Consider the following 15,086-nt stretch of genomic DNA (forward strand, 5'->3'; position numbering starts at 1 on the left):
GGTGGGGGGCTCTGGGGGGCCCAGGTGTGTGCCGGCTAGCGGGCCTCTGGGGGTCCCCCGGCCCTGCGCCCACTTAGCTTTTTAGGGGCTGGGACTAGAGAGGCGCCCGCTCGCTCCCTCCAGGGGGCGCCCACCCACCCTCGGCCTCTCGGCGGCGTCTGGGCCCTGCGCCGTGGCGGCGGAGCCGAGGCGCCCTCCNCCGCGGTGAGACCGTCAACCACCCAGCCGCCGATAGCACCTTAGGGAAGTAACAGACAGCGCTGCGGCTTGCACTGCATTTTCAGAAACCCGAATTTGGGAAGATTCCTCAGTCCCGAAACTAGCTGGAGAAAACAAGGATATTGAAATTGCTATTATCTGGAAAGAGGGAAATTCTAAGTGATGTAGGCCTTTTCATATGTTAGAAATAATCCCTGCTGCATGTACTTTATGTTCCTTTCCGATTTTAGCAGTCATGTGCTGCTGTGCGTTTCGACTGTTCAAACTAAAGTTTTCTCTTTAAGTGGTATTACTTTGGCATGAATTTTAAAGGCAGAGAGAAAGATTTTCTTGTTTGGAAGCCCTCGTAACTGACCTCTAAGAGCTCAAGATTTACTGATGGTAAGATTTTCCAATTTAACAAATGAAGAATTGTGTTTTATACAGTTAAATAATAAGTAGAGCATTCTCTAACAAGTGTTTTAAAAAATTGAATTATAATTGACATACAATATTAGTTTCAGGTGAACAACAGCGATTCTATATTTCTGTATATTACAAAATGATCACCTTCATAGGTCTAGTTATTATCTATCACTATACAAAGTTACTACAGTATTATTCACTGTATTCCTTATGGTGTATATTACATTCCCATGACTTATTTTATAACTAGTTTGTGCCTCTTAATCCCCTTCACATATTTCGACCACCCCTTACCCTCATTGCCTCTGGCAACCACACGTTTGTTCTCTATGAGTCTGTTTCTGTTTGGTTTGTTAATTTGTTTTGTGTCTTAGATTCCACATACAAGTGAAATCATATGGTATTTGTTTTTGTCTGACTTAACTTCACTTAGCATAATACCCTATGAGTCCATCCATGTTGTCACACGTGGCAAGATTTTTTTTTATGGCAGAGTAATATTTTATTACATATATCTACCACATTTCATCTATTGATGGACACTTAGGTTACTTCCATAGCTTGTCTACTGTAAATGATGCTGCAGTGAACATAGGGGTGCATATATCTTTTCAAATTAGTGTTTTCATTTTCCTTGGATAAATACCCGTAAGTGGAATTACTAGATCATATGATAGTTCTATTTTTAATTTTTCAGGAACCTCCATACTGTTTTCCATAGTGGCTGAACCAGTTTGCATTCCCACCGACAGTGCATGAAAGTTCCTTTTCTCTCCATCATTGCCAATTTTTTTCTTTTCTGAGAACACTGTAGAGATAAAAGTTCTCAACATTCAGGAGCCTGGTTTTAAAAAATGAGTATCAAGGAGGGGTTCCTCTGTGGCTCAGTCGGTTAAGCATCTGACTCTTGATTTCGGCTCAGGTCGTGATTTCATTATCTCATGGATTGTGAGATTGAGCCCCACATTGGGCTCTGTGCTGACAGCACAGAATCTGCTTGGGATTCTCTCCCTCTCTCTCTGCCCCTCCCCTGCTCACTCACTTTCTCTCTCTCTCTCTCTCAAAATAAATAAACTTTAAAAATGAAAAAAACAAATGAGTATTAAGGAGGTTCGTTTGATTAATCAGTGACCTGTTGAATTAAAATTATAAAATTAAATTATTAAAATTAAATAAGTCAATGGGAATTTCATAATTCTCCATGAGTCTTTTTAAAAGATTTAAAAATTCAGTTTTGAACAACCAAGTTTTGTTTCAGACTAACATCTTGAGATAGTGGAAAGATGAGCATGATGACAGTAGAGAAAAGCCAATTGGAGGCAACTTCGAACGTGTAGATGAACAGAAGAAATTAGAATTTTTTAAATATATGTTTATATCAAGTGGCCTATGATCGATAGGGGGAGAGGATATCTGCAGCCCTATTTTGTTTCTAACAATTTGCCTTGGTTTCCCAAATTCTAGCAATGTGAGACATCTAGTGGTGATATAGAATAGTTACATTTGCTCTTCCTAGAAGGATCTCATGACCTAATTTTAGCTTACTTAATAGAATGATTCTCAGGGGGAAATATTTGTGGGTGGAGGTGTAATTTGGAGTTCATTATATGTCATTAACATTTTGATTAAAAATTGTTTGAAAATATAATACAAATTATAGAAAGCAAAGTTTGATGGTCTTGGCTGGTAAGTACGTACAGAAGATAGCAGTCATTCTCGTGATCTGAGGGGATCTAGATGGGAAGAGAACAGGAATCAGATTTACCAAAGTTGAATATAGATTTAAAAGGTTGAAAGACACTTAGATACTGTGCCCAGAAGTAGTAATCTTCCATAAAGAAACTGTTTTGTGGTTGGAGGAGTGATTTGTTGTTTTTAAAAACTCATTCACTTATATACTTAACTGGTGTAACCTAGGCATAAATATATCCCTTTACCATTATAGTCAACTAAAATTTTTCTTCCTACAATCTTTTAATAGAGAAAAACCATGCATTTGGCCTGGAGAAAACTTTGAAAGAATGACAGTTTTCTGAGTCCTTTGAATAATCTAGAAAAGTACCAGAAACTGTGATGATTTTCTTTCCTTAGTGCCCTCTGAGTTAAGATTTGAGTTTCTAGGGGCGTCTGGGTGGTTCAGTCGGTTAAGGGTCCAACTTCGGCTCAGGTCATGATTTCGTGGTTCATGGTTTCGAGCCCCGAGTCGGGCTCTGTGCTGACAGCCAGCCCAGAGCCTGGAGCCTGTTTCAGATTCTCTGTCTCCCTCTCTCTCTGACCCTCCGCTGCTCGTGTTGTCTTTCTCTGTCTCTCAGAAATAAATAAAACATTTAAAAAAAATTTAAAAAAAGATTTGAGTTTCTAAAAAGAAGGAATGTGATAATACTGTTTAAAAAGGTTAAGGAGCAAAGTATTTCCTGGTGTCATTTCTTACAAATATAATTACTGAGTAACTTACTAAGTAATTCTGAAGTAATTTACTTGAATTCTGTACTTGCAATTTCAAGAATATTATAAAGGGTGGGTTTCCCACAAATAGTTGTTTGTTCTCTGTGGAATCAGGCCTGCGAGTGGATGCTATGTCTCAAAACATTTAGAAAATGAGACCTGAATAAGCATAACATGCCAGGTTTGTAATGGCCCTTTGTCTGTGTGGTGCTGATTCATTTTAGTTAGCTCAAGAAGAATGGATTGGTATTTTATCAATAAGCCAAGGAGTCTTGCAAAGTGATAAGTTGGGAAATTCAGATGTTGAGAGTGGTCATGGGGGCTGGATTTCTGCGAAAGGCCCATGTTACAAGAATCAATAACATTATCTTGGAGTTGCTTAGTCAAACTGCAGTTAAATCTAGTGGCAGTACTCATTTGACACCTTTCCAGAAATATGTTTAAAAATTAGCATATAGTTTGTTTAAGCAGCTTTATTTATAACCCAGAACTTTGAAGGGAGATATCCAATTGACTAGTTATAGGCCATGACAAATAAGCTAGAATATTAAAACTATAATTATGTACATTAATGCTGTTAAAATCATAAGGTAATCTAAAAATGATGCTTGCCAGATTTTTTTCTCAAGTGTAGTTCAAGAAAACATTTGTGCACGGTGCCTATACTAAGCTTATCAAACAATCTGTGAATATCTATAACCTGAAAGTTTTGGTTTTTAGAATGTTAAAACTTGGTTTAAGTAAGATACACATGAGTATATTGGGCGCCCGGGTGGCTCATTTGGTTAAGCATCCGACTTCGGCTCAGGTCATGATCTCACAGTTTGTGGATTTGACCCCTGTGTCGGGCTCTGTGCTGACAGCCAGCTCAGAGTCTAGAGCCTATTTCAGATTCTGTGTCTCCCTCTCTCTCTGACCCTCCCCTGCTCACGTTCTCTCTCTCTCAGAAATAAATAAAACATTAAAAAAAGATATATGTGAGTATCTATTAGATTTGTTTTTTAAAGATTTGTTTTTTAAAGTAACTTTTTTTATTGCCATAACATTTTCTATGATTATCTATAGTCCTAACAAATGTATTTTGGTGTGAGCTGCCAGACCACTCATTTCAAAGGAAGAATAACACTTGTTTTCCTTTGTAGAAACAGAGCTTTTGAAGATGTCAGAGAGACATTTAGGTCAGACTTGTACTGGCGCAGAAAATGAGGTGGGCTCTCCTGTCAATTTCAAGTATTCCTGCTTCAGAGATTTTTGTTCCACATCTTCATTTCAAGATAGTGGCTACAATGAGTTGTTACAACCTTGTAACATTGAGAATACAGATAAAGAATTGTCTGGAAAGAAAGGCAAAGGCCCACCATTAATCCATGAACGTCCTGAAACTTCAAATCTGGGCTTGACTCATCTTTTAGAATCTCCAACTCAAAAAAAGAGAGGTGTCTTTTCTAGGAAGGAAAAGGAGAAAAGCCCCGAACTTTGCGAAACTCCTAAAGTCAGTGGGAAAAAATCTTTACTGCGCAGAAGGCTGGACATATCTTTCTCTCTTCTAACGGAGGACTTTGAACCACAAGATAGTTCTTTAGAAAGTAGTAGGAACCAAGTTCTCAACTTAGAAAAAAATATTCCAAGCTGTGTTTCAGGTCTTCCATGGCAAAACAGTTTTAGTCCTTTGGTTACTAGTACTTTGAAAACAGAAGAAGCAACTTCTAGCAGTCAAAAATTGAGACTTAATTTTTCTCAGCAGAAGACTTCCACGGTTGATGATTCCAAAGATGACTGTAGCCTGTTTGAAGTTGAATGTATATCTCCAATTCAGGGCAATAGTTTTAAAGACTCTATCACATATGACCTTAGCGATAGCAGTCTGTTTGTTAATGACGAGAATACATATCCCAGACCTCTGGGTTCCTCTGCTAGTGGAACAACGTGTGGGACAGATGAGGACATTTGGGTGACTCCGATAAGTAATCTTGTAGCAAACATTAAATTTAATGCAAGCCAAAGGCTCTCTCCTTCAACTAAAGTGAGGGGCAATATTTCAACACCTGAAGACAGTGGTTTTAACTCACTTTGCTTGGAAAAATCAGAAGATTCCCTCTCTGACCAGGAGGGATCTTTTCAAGAACTTCAGAAACATAAGGAAACTGTCAGAGTGGGGAGCACCATAAAAAAGTCAAGGCATCTTAGAAGGCTGAGAAGATTGTCCACCCTTGAGGAGCAAGGCTCTCAATCTGAGACAGAAGGGGAAAAGCAGACTGACCACTCTGACTCTAAAGCAACACCAGCGGCTGCTTCAGACACCTCAGAGAGTCAGCTGAGCAGTGACACTAAGGTTTTAAGCTTTAAGGATTTATCAAAGACCCCCGCCTTGCAGTTAGTGCATGAGCTCTTCATGAGAAACAAAAGAAAAAGATTCCAGCAGAATGGTGCACATGAATTCTTAGAAGAAAGGGATGGGGGGCAAATAGCTGTACTACAGTATGTACTTACAGGACTGATTGGCAAGAAAATGGGTATAGAAAAACTGGACATCTTAACAGAATTAAAATACAGAAATTTAAAGCATATTCTTGCTATGGTTTTAGATTCCCTGACTGCAGAAAGCCTATTCAGGTAAGAAGTAATTTTTTTTCTGAAATAAAACTTCTTCTTTTTTTTTTAATTGGAAAGCTTTTCTAGGGGTTGAGCAGTTGTCCTGTTTTTTGTTTTATTATCTCTCTCTTTGGTTGTCTTACACTTTATCAAAGGTGGTTTAGTGAACTTCCCTAAAGCTACTACATTACTACAGTTTAGTAATATAGGTTTCTTCTGTTTAAAATCCTGTTTTAGATGCATCAATATAGTCTTCTGGATAAAGTTCATAGAGTTCATGGCACTGTCATTTGGGAAGAGAGTTTCTAAAAGTTGTACTTTACATTTTCAAGACTGGCAAGCTTTATTCCATGAAAGTTATTTGATGATTTAGTAGTCCACATCCTGTTGTCAGATTGCAAATTGGATTAAAGTCATGATACTTGGTCAGAAGTATTGTAAAATGTCATGGTGATTAAGAAAGGGCAACATACAAAGGATACCATTCAGTTACTTAGTCTAAGTTCTAGAATCCAAAATGAAGGTTAGCTTTCATTTTAGGGCTTAGTTTTTCCAGAGACCAAGGGAATATGGATTAGTTCACTTTCATTGCTAACAGTACCACGGAAGGTAATTACTTTTGAAAACTTCAAGGAATTAGAACCAAGAATTTGTGCTAACAGAAATTTCAGTATATTAAATGCTGCTACATAATTAAAGAGAAACACATCCAGGAGTATTAAGGGTGGGAACTAGGGTTACAATGACCAAAGTGAGGCTGTGTCCATATTGGAAATTTTGGGGAGTTGCAGGACTATCAGAAGACAAGACCCTTGGGAATGCCATGGCGGGAAGGAGGGAAGCCTTGTGGCACAGGACTTCTGCACATGGCAGTTGGGGGAGAGCGTGCTGGAGAGTCTGTAAATGTGTTTTTCCATGGGGACAGGTCAAAAGTTTAGTTTGTAGAATCCTTGCTGTTTTTATGGCCACTACTTCTATTTGAACCCTTCTTCACCTTTCCTCCCCAAGTTAATTGTAGGCTATTGTCGAAAAATGTAGAATTTCATAGATGGAAGTCTAGTCCTTAAACATCTAGTCTAATCACATATTTTGCAGATGAGGAAACTGAGTTCCAGAGAAGTTAAGTGACCTGCCAGCAGTCATTTAAGGACAGAGGAATATATCTAGGTCTAAAACTGAGCCCTCTGATTTCTAATTCAATAGTGTCCCGCAAACTCGTATTAAGGCTTAATGCCTTTCTAAATAGACTTGACCAGGAAGGTACTTGGTGTAACCCAAGTAGGATAATAAACAGATTAGTGCACCTGTATGTAGGTGCCTTTAAAATAATTTTCAAATGGGATACATTGTTTTAAAAAAATCAAAGGGATGGCTGAAATACAGGAATTTTATTTTTATATGCTACAATATTTGGATATAGACCAGTTAAAAATTGAATGATACTTGTGGGTGCTAATTTGTGAGAGCAGTTGATATTCAGTCTCATTTTAATAATTACATCTTCTCCCCAGCCCTTCAGATTTGTACCATAGTATGCATGTATAATCTTAGCAGTGTGTATTCCTGTTAATGTGAGAGATTATGGTCAGTTGAAATAACTGTGGCAAATGCCCAATTATATAGTTTATTTCTTCCCCATGAATAGGTATCTTTCTGCTTTATCCTCTCCATCAATGGGATATAAGACCCATGTGTTGGCTTGGGGAGGGAGAGGAAGGCAACGGAAGTGGCCAAGTGGCTGTGGCAGCTGGGAAGAATAGCAGCTTAACAACTCAAGTATTACCTGCATAACAAGGGACTTTTGTTTTTTTTTTTTTTAACTGTATGGTCTTACTCCCTTTGAGCTCTCTAAGTTAGAATAGTAAAAAAAGAGCAGAGTAAAACTTGAAAGATTATTGTTCTTTAATAATTAGTATAGCCAAAGTTATTGATAAATATTCAAACACTGGATGTAAATTGTGGGGTTTTTTTCTTTAGCTGCTTCATTCTCATAAACTTTGGTTTATAAAATAGGAGCTTTGTAGTGCTACCCGTCATAATAATTGTTATTTGGCACCTAGTACTTCTAATGAATTATTGAAGGTTCTTATATTTGTTTAATCAACATGATAGAATTGCTAAGTACGTTAATAGGAGAAACATAAAAACCTCTTGCACTGTATAGATGATAATCATTTTCTGTGTGTTGTGTTCTAATTTTTTAATTTTTGTGTCACATTTGAAGTTAAATCCTCAGTCTCCCAGTGGGCTCGTATTGGTTTTATATGAAATTATGTTTTTCCCTTAACTATTTGTAAGATAACTTATAGATATAATGCTAGCATATATCTAATATTTTAATAGGAATTCTTTCATATGGGGAAATAATATGAAACAACAATGTATATCAAGTCATATTTTTAATGTAAATTGTTAGGTCTAAATTTATTGTCCAAAAGCTTTACGTTTTTCTTATTAATTGCCATTGGCAAAAAAAGTTAATTTTGTGGAATATATACAATATAAATAAAGACTGACCTTTTCGTTATAGTGTTTGGAAAGTAAGCAGAAGTTGGCGTGAAATTATTGTTCAAGATAAGAATGCAAATCGGAGGAGGAAATTTTATATCTCCCAACTGAAAACAGATTCTGAGGTAATGTATATAATACTTTTCTCAAATGGATTTGTAAAAATAATAATCTCATGTCGCTGGACAACCTAAGTTGGTTTTCCTGCTATCCTTTAACCTTATCCATTTACCAAACATTCACTCATGAATGTTTTACTTTTTCCCAGCTCCATTTTCTTCCAGTCCATAACCTAACATGAAGAGCATCGCGTGGGGTTATGTTGTTTGGGTGTGTGTGCAGTGTTTGAATACCGGTGGAATGTGGGTCCTATTCATAATTAGATACCCTTATAGCATTTTCTATCCAGCCTTTCAAGTGGCTATTACGTGCCAATTGCTCAGATTACAGTTGTGAACCTTTCTGAAATGGTCCCTGCTCACTGGGAGCTCATGCCCTGTGGGTGTTACAAGGAAACAGGCGATTATAATACGGGTGTGTTAGGGGAAGGCCAGAGTTAGTTCTATTGGAACATTTATTTATTTGTTTATCTAACGTTTATTTATTTTTGAGAGAAAAAGCATGAGCAGGGGAGGGGAAGAGAGTGGGAGACACAGAATCTGAAGCTGTCTCCAGGCTCTGAGCTGTCAGCACAGAGCCCAATGTGGGGCTCAAACCCTTGCACCATGAGACCATGACGTGAACTGAAGTCGGACCCCCAACTGACTGAGCCACCCAGGAGCCCCTCTATTGGAACATTTAAAAGGAGTACTTGATGCTTGAGAATCAACAGAAGGCTTTTCAGGAAATGTGCAACTCAGCTGAGACCTGAAGGATGAAGGAGTGGGTAGCCAGGTGAAGACCTGGAAGAGCATTGCAGCAGAGAGTTTAGCGTCCAGGAAGGCCTGGAGGTGAGTGAGCAGGGCAGATTAGGACTGGTAAAGTGTCGTAAGCCTGTATTTTCTTGAAGATTTGAGGACCGGCTTTGAAGGTACAGGAAAAGTCCTGCAGAAGCTGACTAATTTTTCCTATGGACACTACTTTATGTAATAGGCACCCATATGTATTATATATGCAACTTTTAAACATTTCCTAGCCATCAAAACCAAAAGAAACTCTGCGAGTTCACGCTTTTATTCTTGTTCTAGTAAAAATTATTTAATAACATTTTGTTATATAACATAACAAACTTCTAATTTGACCAAATATAGTAATTGAGATGAAGCATGGTGTAAACAGATATAAACACCTACACACAGACTGGTGAGTTTCTCATTGCAATGAAATATTAAGGACTGAGTTAACTTAAACATTGGCTTGCTATTCGACTTTGAAGAAAAGTTTTAATTTCTCACCTGTGATCTTGTGTTACAACTTACTCACAGCTCCTGGCCACTTACTGCTGCAGCTTCTGGTCCTGGGAGCTTATAATAGTGAAAGTATTAATTGCCGTCTTAACTTTTTGTCTCATTAGAATGCTGCTCTATATGCTGAAGACCTACTTAAAAAAACAAATTTTAAGCAAACACCTAACAATATTAAGCTGTTAGCTCCACTCACTTTGTATATCCGACAGGGAAAGAAACCTGCTTGTGTTTGGCAACACTTCAGGTAATTCTAGATAAAATATCCTGTCTTCATGTCCTGGCCACCATTTTTCTTTTCCAACTTTGTCTCCTAAAGGACTATACTTTTTTCCCCTGTTACTTTAACTTTTTTCTTATTTTCATTTGCTTTTTAATTTTTTTTTCAAAGTAAGACAAGTACATGGTGTAAAAAGTCCAATTGGACTGTGAGGTTTATGACACAACACATTCTCCTGCCTATCCCTCCTCACTCTTGATTCTTGCGCCAAGTCACTCACCTTCATCTCTTTAGTTGTTCCTCCTGAGATTTACCTCCACGTTTCTAAATAGCATACCTTTCCTGCTATTTCTTGGCTTTTTTTTTTCTTTAGAGAGAGTGTTTGTTCTCTAACTTCTCACCACTACTACCACTACCTACCCACCCACCCGTCTCTCAGAACTCCTTTCTCCTGTCTCACCAGTGTAACCACACCATCATGTGGGAGTAGATCAGAATTAGGTGCTGCCATTATGAAGAATATATTGAGGTTATTATGAGTTATTGACAGCTGTAACATGCAGTACACTATGATTACACCTTTTTTTTCCTATATAACATTTTTTTTCCAGAGTTAATAATTGCCCAGTTTCTTTCTTTTGTTTTGCTTAGTGTTTCTCTATACAGATCCCTGATTCATCTCCTATTATCCACCAGAACTGGAAATCTCCTCTGTGTAAGTCCAAACAAATCAGGTATTCTTCCTGTTCCTTCTTTTCCCTAGAAACATTCTTTCTGGTGCACTTTGCACTGGTTGCTTTCCACTTGAGCTATTTTAATATGCTGTTAACCCAAATAGAAACAATGTAAAACAAAGTTGTTTAATGGTTTTCCTCCTATGTGTGTAATATCTCTGAAAGCTCCTTATGTGTGAAAATTAGAAGGCACACACCAGCTATGTGTAATAAGATCACGATTTTATCTCTTTGCTTTGCAGCCATGAGAATGAGCATAAGAATTGGGATACGACACTTTTTCCATCGCATTTCTTAGTTTACTGTATTCTTCACTGTTCTTTTACAATCATGGAAATGAACAACCACATGGTGACTTTACTCTTACATTTAAATATTTTCTGGTAACATGATGTGACTATATCTGAAAAATTTTGGCATTCACGAATATGTGCCTTTGTTTACTGCTTTGCCTCCTTTTGTTCAGAGATGGCAGCACACATTTTTAATTGAGGAGGGGGGTTACACTGTTTTATTCACTTGGTACCTTTAGGAGTTCTATAAATATTTGTTAAATAAAGGAATGTTTAATCTGTGGCTGAAATGTGTTTCAACAATATATCTCTATTCATTTTTTAAAAATTTATGCACAATCATTGTGTTTACCAACTGCATTGAAATTTGTCAAAATTCTGTTGTGCTCCGGTGTTGTGTGCTTGTGGCATAGGCTGCAAAGTATTTATACAAATGTACTATAAAGAGATGCATCGAGTCCTTGAAAAAGTTCAGTCGTATTCAATCTAATTTCAGAAAACGAGTATTTATCCTTCACACTTATGTATGTGTTGTTAAACTTAATCATGGAATTTTTCATGATCAGCTAATCTTATTTCCTATACTTATCTACTATAATTTCTTATATTTTCACTCTCCTTGCTGTTAGGAACCAATTGTGACAAAGGGAGACAATTAAGAGAGAAGAAACACAATTTTAGTTAGACACATGAAGAGCTTCACATTTTATTTTGATAACTGGTTAAGAATGCCAATTTGTTAAAAAAAAATAACTATTTTTTCCATTGTCAACCTTAACAAAATAGAAGGCTTATTGAAAATATTTCTTAGCTGAATATTTAAGTAATATGGAAATCCAGTTCAGATAAGAGATACCTTTTTTCCTTCTTGTTTAAAATCTAAGTGTAAAAATGACTCCAATATTTACATGTAAAAACCAGCCAAACCAGTTGGATTTCATGGTCTAATCAGGCCCCTTATTTTTCTGACATGTGGCTGAGGTAAGAAACCTTCAAAGAATTCCATGATATCCCATAGCAAACTTTAGAAAGATTCACCTCTTCCTAAACTTTGGCTTAAAACAAGGGTTGGCAAACTCCAGTCTGTGGGCCAGATCCTGCCCATCACTTCTGCTTTTAAAGTCTGTTGCGTTGGAACATAGCCTTACCCTTTCATTTACATATCTCTACAGCTGCTTTTGCTAAAATGGCAGTTGAGTAGCTGTGACTATCTGGCCTGCAAAACGTAAAATATATACCATCTGGCCGTTTTCAGGAAAGGTTTGCCAACCCATGCCTTGAACAGAAAAATAACCAATCTTGCAAACCTAAAGCTAACATTTATTGTTTTAATTTTGTTCATTTATATTTCTTTGACATTTAAATGTTAGATGAGAGAAAAAAATTTTTCTAAAAAGGAAAGTTTAGGGAGAAAATTCTAGTGGAATTTAGTGTGAAACCACTTTCAACATTTAAATACATGTGCATGAGAAAATTGTTTTGGAACTTTTGATATCACAGTATTGACCCCTCTTATCTTTTACCGCAGGAGGCTATCTTAAATGTTGAGGATGCTGCCACGCGGCTCCATCTTTTAAATCGATCAGCTTTAAGATCTGTACAAGCTCAGGCTAGGATACCAGGTTTTCAGAAAGAACAAGTTTCAACATTTTCTCCTTGGGGAGAAGTTTTGACACCTATAGCAAGCTCTTCTGTTACTCACTTAAGTAGTAAACAGGAAGAATATGTTAAGGTGAGTATTTATCTTAAATTATTAGAAATAAATACTCAGAGATTGAAATAAAGTGATTCTCTATATGAAACTGGAAGATTTAGTGTGTATGCTTTCACTGCAGGTTGCCAAAACACTTTTTATTGATGAAGCATTAAAACCTTGCCCAAGATGCCAATCCCCTGCTAAGTACCAGCCGTATAAGAAAAGGGGACTGTGTAGCCGCACAGCCTGTGGTTTTGACTTTTGTGTGTTATGTTTGTGTGCTTATCATGGGTCTGAAGAATGTAGTAGAGGAGCAGCAAAGCCAAGAAATAGAAAAGATGCTCTTCCAGGAAGTACCCAGAGTAAACGGAATTTAAAACGTCTTTAAAGAGACTTTAACCATAAAAGAAGCATCCCCTCTAAACGATGTTTTGTCTGACTTAAAATTATGAATATTTTGAAAGTACACAAATTTTCCCATTAATGACAGATGATGATTTATTTCCTATTTTGTATTTATCATAATCCATGTCTGTTTCTTTAAAGTATTTTATGGTGTCATATTTACCTATTTTAATAACAGTGTTTTTAAATAAAGAATTTTTAATGTTATCATATATATGTATTTAACTGTTTCATGTAACCTTTAAAATTGTGCATTTCATCACTAGGTGTTGAAATGTTTTTTGATCCCTTTTTAAGAATAGTTTTCCAAATAATATTACAAATTTTGAACTTGAGACATATAGCCTTATAGATTTGGAAAATAAGTCTTTGAAATGAAATATAAATAAAATGTTTTCAGAAGTTCTATTGAATTTACTCAATAATTTCAGTCTTTTAATTTAGGTGTTATATTTGAGCAGACTTGTTAAATAAAATTTACTTCATATTGATTGCTAAGAAGACATAAAACATAAATTATTAGACATATATGGTTATTCACAATGAGAATCTTAGTAAAGTCATGCATTTCACATAAGTGTTTTTTAAACTTCCAGAACTATAAGGATGCCTAGGTGGCTCAGGTGGTTAAGCGTCCAACACTAAACTTCGGCTTAGGTCATGATCTCATGGTTTCGGTCCCGAGTTCAAGCCCCACATTGGGCCCTGCACTTGACAGCACAGAGCCTGCCTGGGATTCAGTCTCCCTCTCTCTCTGTACCTCCCATGCTTGCTTTCCATCTCTCTCAAAATAAATAAAAAATTTTTTAAAAATTTTAAATTCCAGAACTATAATCACAGATTCCATTTGTTTAATCTAACCTGAGTATCAGTATTGTGACAAATTTGGACTAGTTGGAAAAGATTGGTTTTTTTAAATAATAAAATTTACTAAATTGTTGATAATATATGACTTTTTTCAAAAATGGTTTGAGCTGGGACGTTCCATTTGTAGAATAACAGCAAGAAAGAGGTAAGTTCTATTGTTGAAGAAATTACTAAAACCAGGGGAAATTTTGAAGATAGTTTCATAATGTCTTTGTCTTTAGGTAACTGATTTGTTTATATGTCTGTTTACACACTCTACACAGAGATTTAAAATATAATGCTTACACATTATTTTAATAAGACCATTTTAAAGTGTGAATTAGAGATGTTTGTAAAAATCTGCTCTAAATTTTAATTTGTTGTTTAACTCACTAAAAGTTTTAACTTCTAAATATTAAATTTCTAATTCCACAAAGAATATTTGGAGGCTAAATATAAATATAAGTAAATTGTCAGTTGTCTTTAATAAGTTACACAGTTNCAGGCGCCCCTTTATATCACATTTTCTGATTGATTTGGATCAAGTTTTGTTTTCTGTGTCTATGTAATTTCCTAAGATACCTTTCACATCAGGATCAATATACTTATTAACATCATTTAATCATTTAGTTAACACCATTTAATTATTTAACCTCCATCATTGAGGTTTCTTTGTGTTTAGGAAACTTATTCCCAGTCTTGATTCTTCTAATAAAAGACAATTTTTTAATTCAGTCTGACTGCCTATCTTTGACCTCTTTCTGTGGCTTAGATCAAATAATATCTTCTGTCATATGAGCATTTTTGTATTTTATGCTCTGGATTTCTGCCCAGCTTAAATCCCATTCCAGAAGTGACTCCTCCCCCCCACTTTTTTTTTTTTCAGAAGTGACTTCTTAAACCTTAAAAAAAAGATCCAATTTTATGATATGTTTTTAAAAGCTGAAGTGCAAGATTTTCTATTCTGTATAATTTTAAAAGTTTATTTCCCAATCTTATGGATTTTTATTATTTATTACAGAATATTGAAAAAGGAAGGATAAGCATTTCTTTTGCCTCTTTATACTTGAAATTGTCAGTAGCACGATGTAAGAGTCTGGAATCCTAGTTCCTCTCCATTAGGAAGCACTTTGTAGTTGTCTTATGTGTTGCAATCCCACTGCCCTCTCCGTGTGATCACCTTCATGGTCTTGTGGCTGCCCAATCTTTAGAGCATAATATTTTTTTAAATGTTTTTTTATTTATTTCTGAAAGAGAGAGAGAGAGACAGCATGAGNAAGCATAATATGTTATCTTATTCTCCTTTTGAAAACAAAGATT

The 15,086-nt window shown here is 36.2% G+C and overlaps 1 protein-coding gene across 1 annotated transcript in view; it reads left to right on the forward strand.

The window, feature by feature from the left end:
• FBXO43 (F-box protein 43) overlaps positions 1-13,090 on the forward strand; it is a 13,997-nt gene extending 907 nt beyond the window's left edge. Inside the window, 7 exon segments of the mRNA XM_077748228.1 lie at positions 86-204; positions 532-570; positions 572-600; positions 4,212-5,682; positions 8,192-8,294; positions 12,348-12,551; positions 12,655-13,090. Coding sequence (XP_077604354.1) covers positions 86-204; positions 532-570; positions 572-600; positions 4,212-5,682; positions 8,192-8,294; positions 12,348-12,551; positions 12,655-12,903 — 2,214 coding nt within the window. The 3' untranslated portion in view covers positions 12,904-13,090.
• The last annotated feature ends 1,996 nt before the right edge of the window (positions 13,091-15,086 follow it).

Source organism: Crocuta crocuta, unplaced genomic scaffold, assembly GCF_008692635.1.
Source record: "Crocuta crocuta isolate KB4526 unplaced genomic scaffold, BGI_CrCroc_1.0 scaffold39, whole genome shotgun sequence".
Classification (NCBI taxonomy): domain Eukaryota; kingdom Metazoa; phylum Chordata; class Mammalia; order Carnivora; family Hyaenidae; genus Crocuta; species Crocuta crocuta.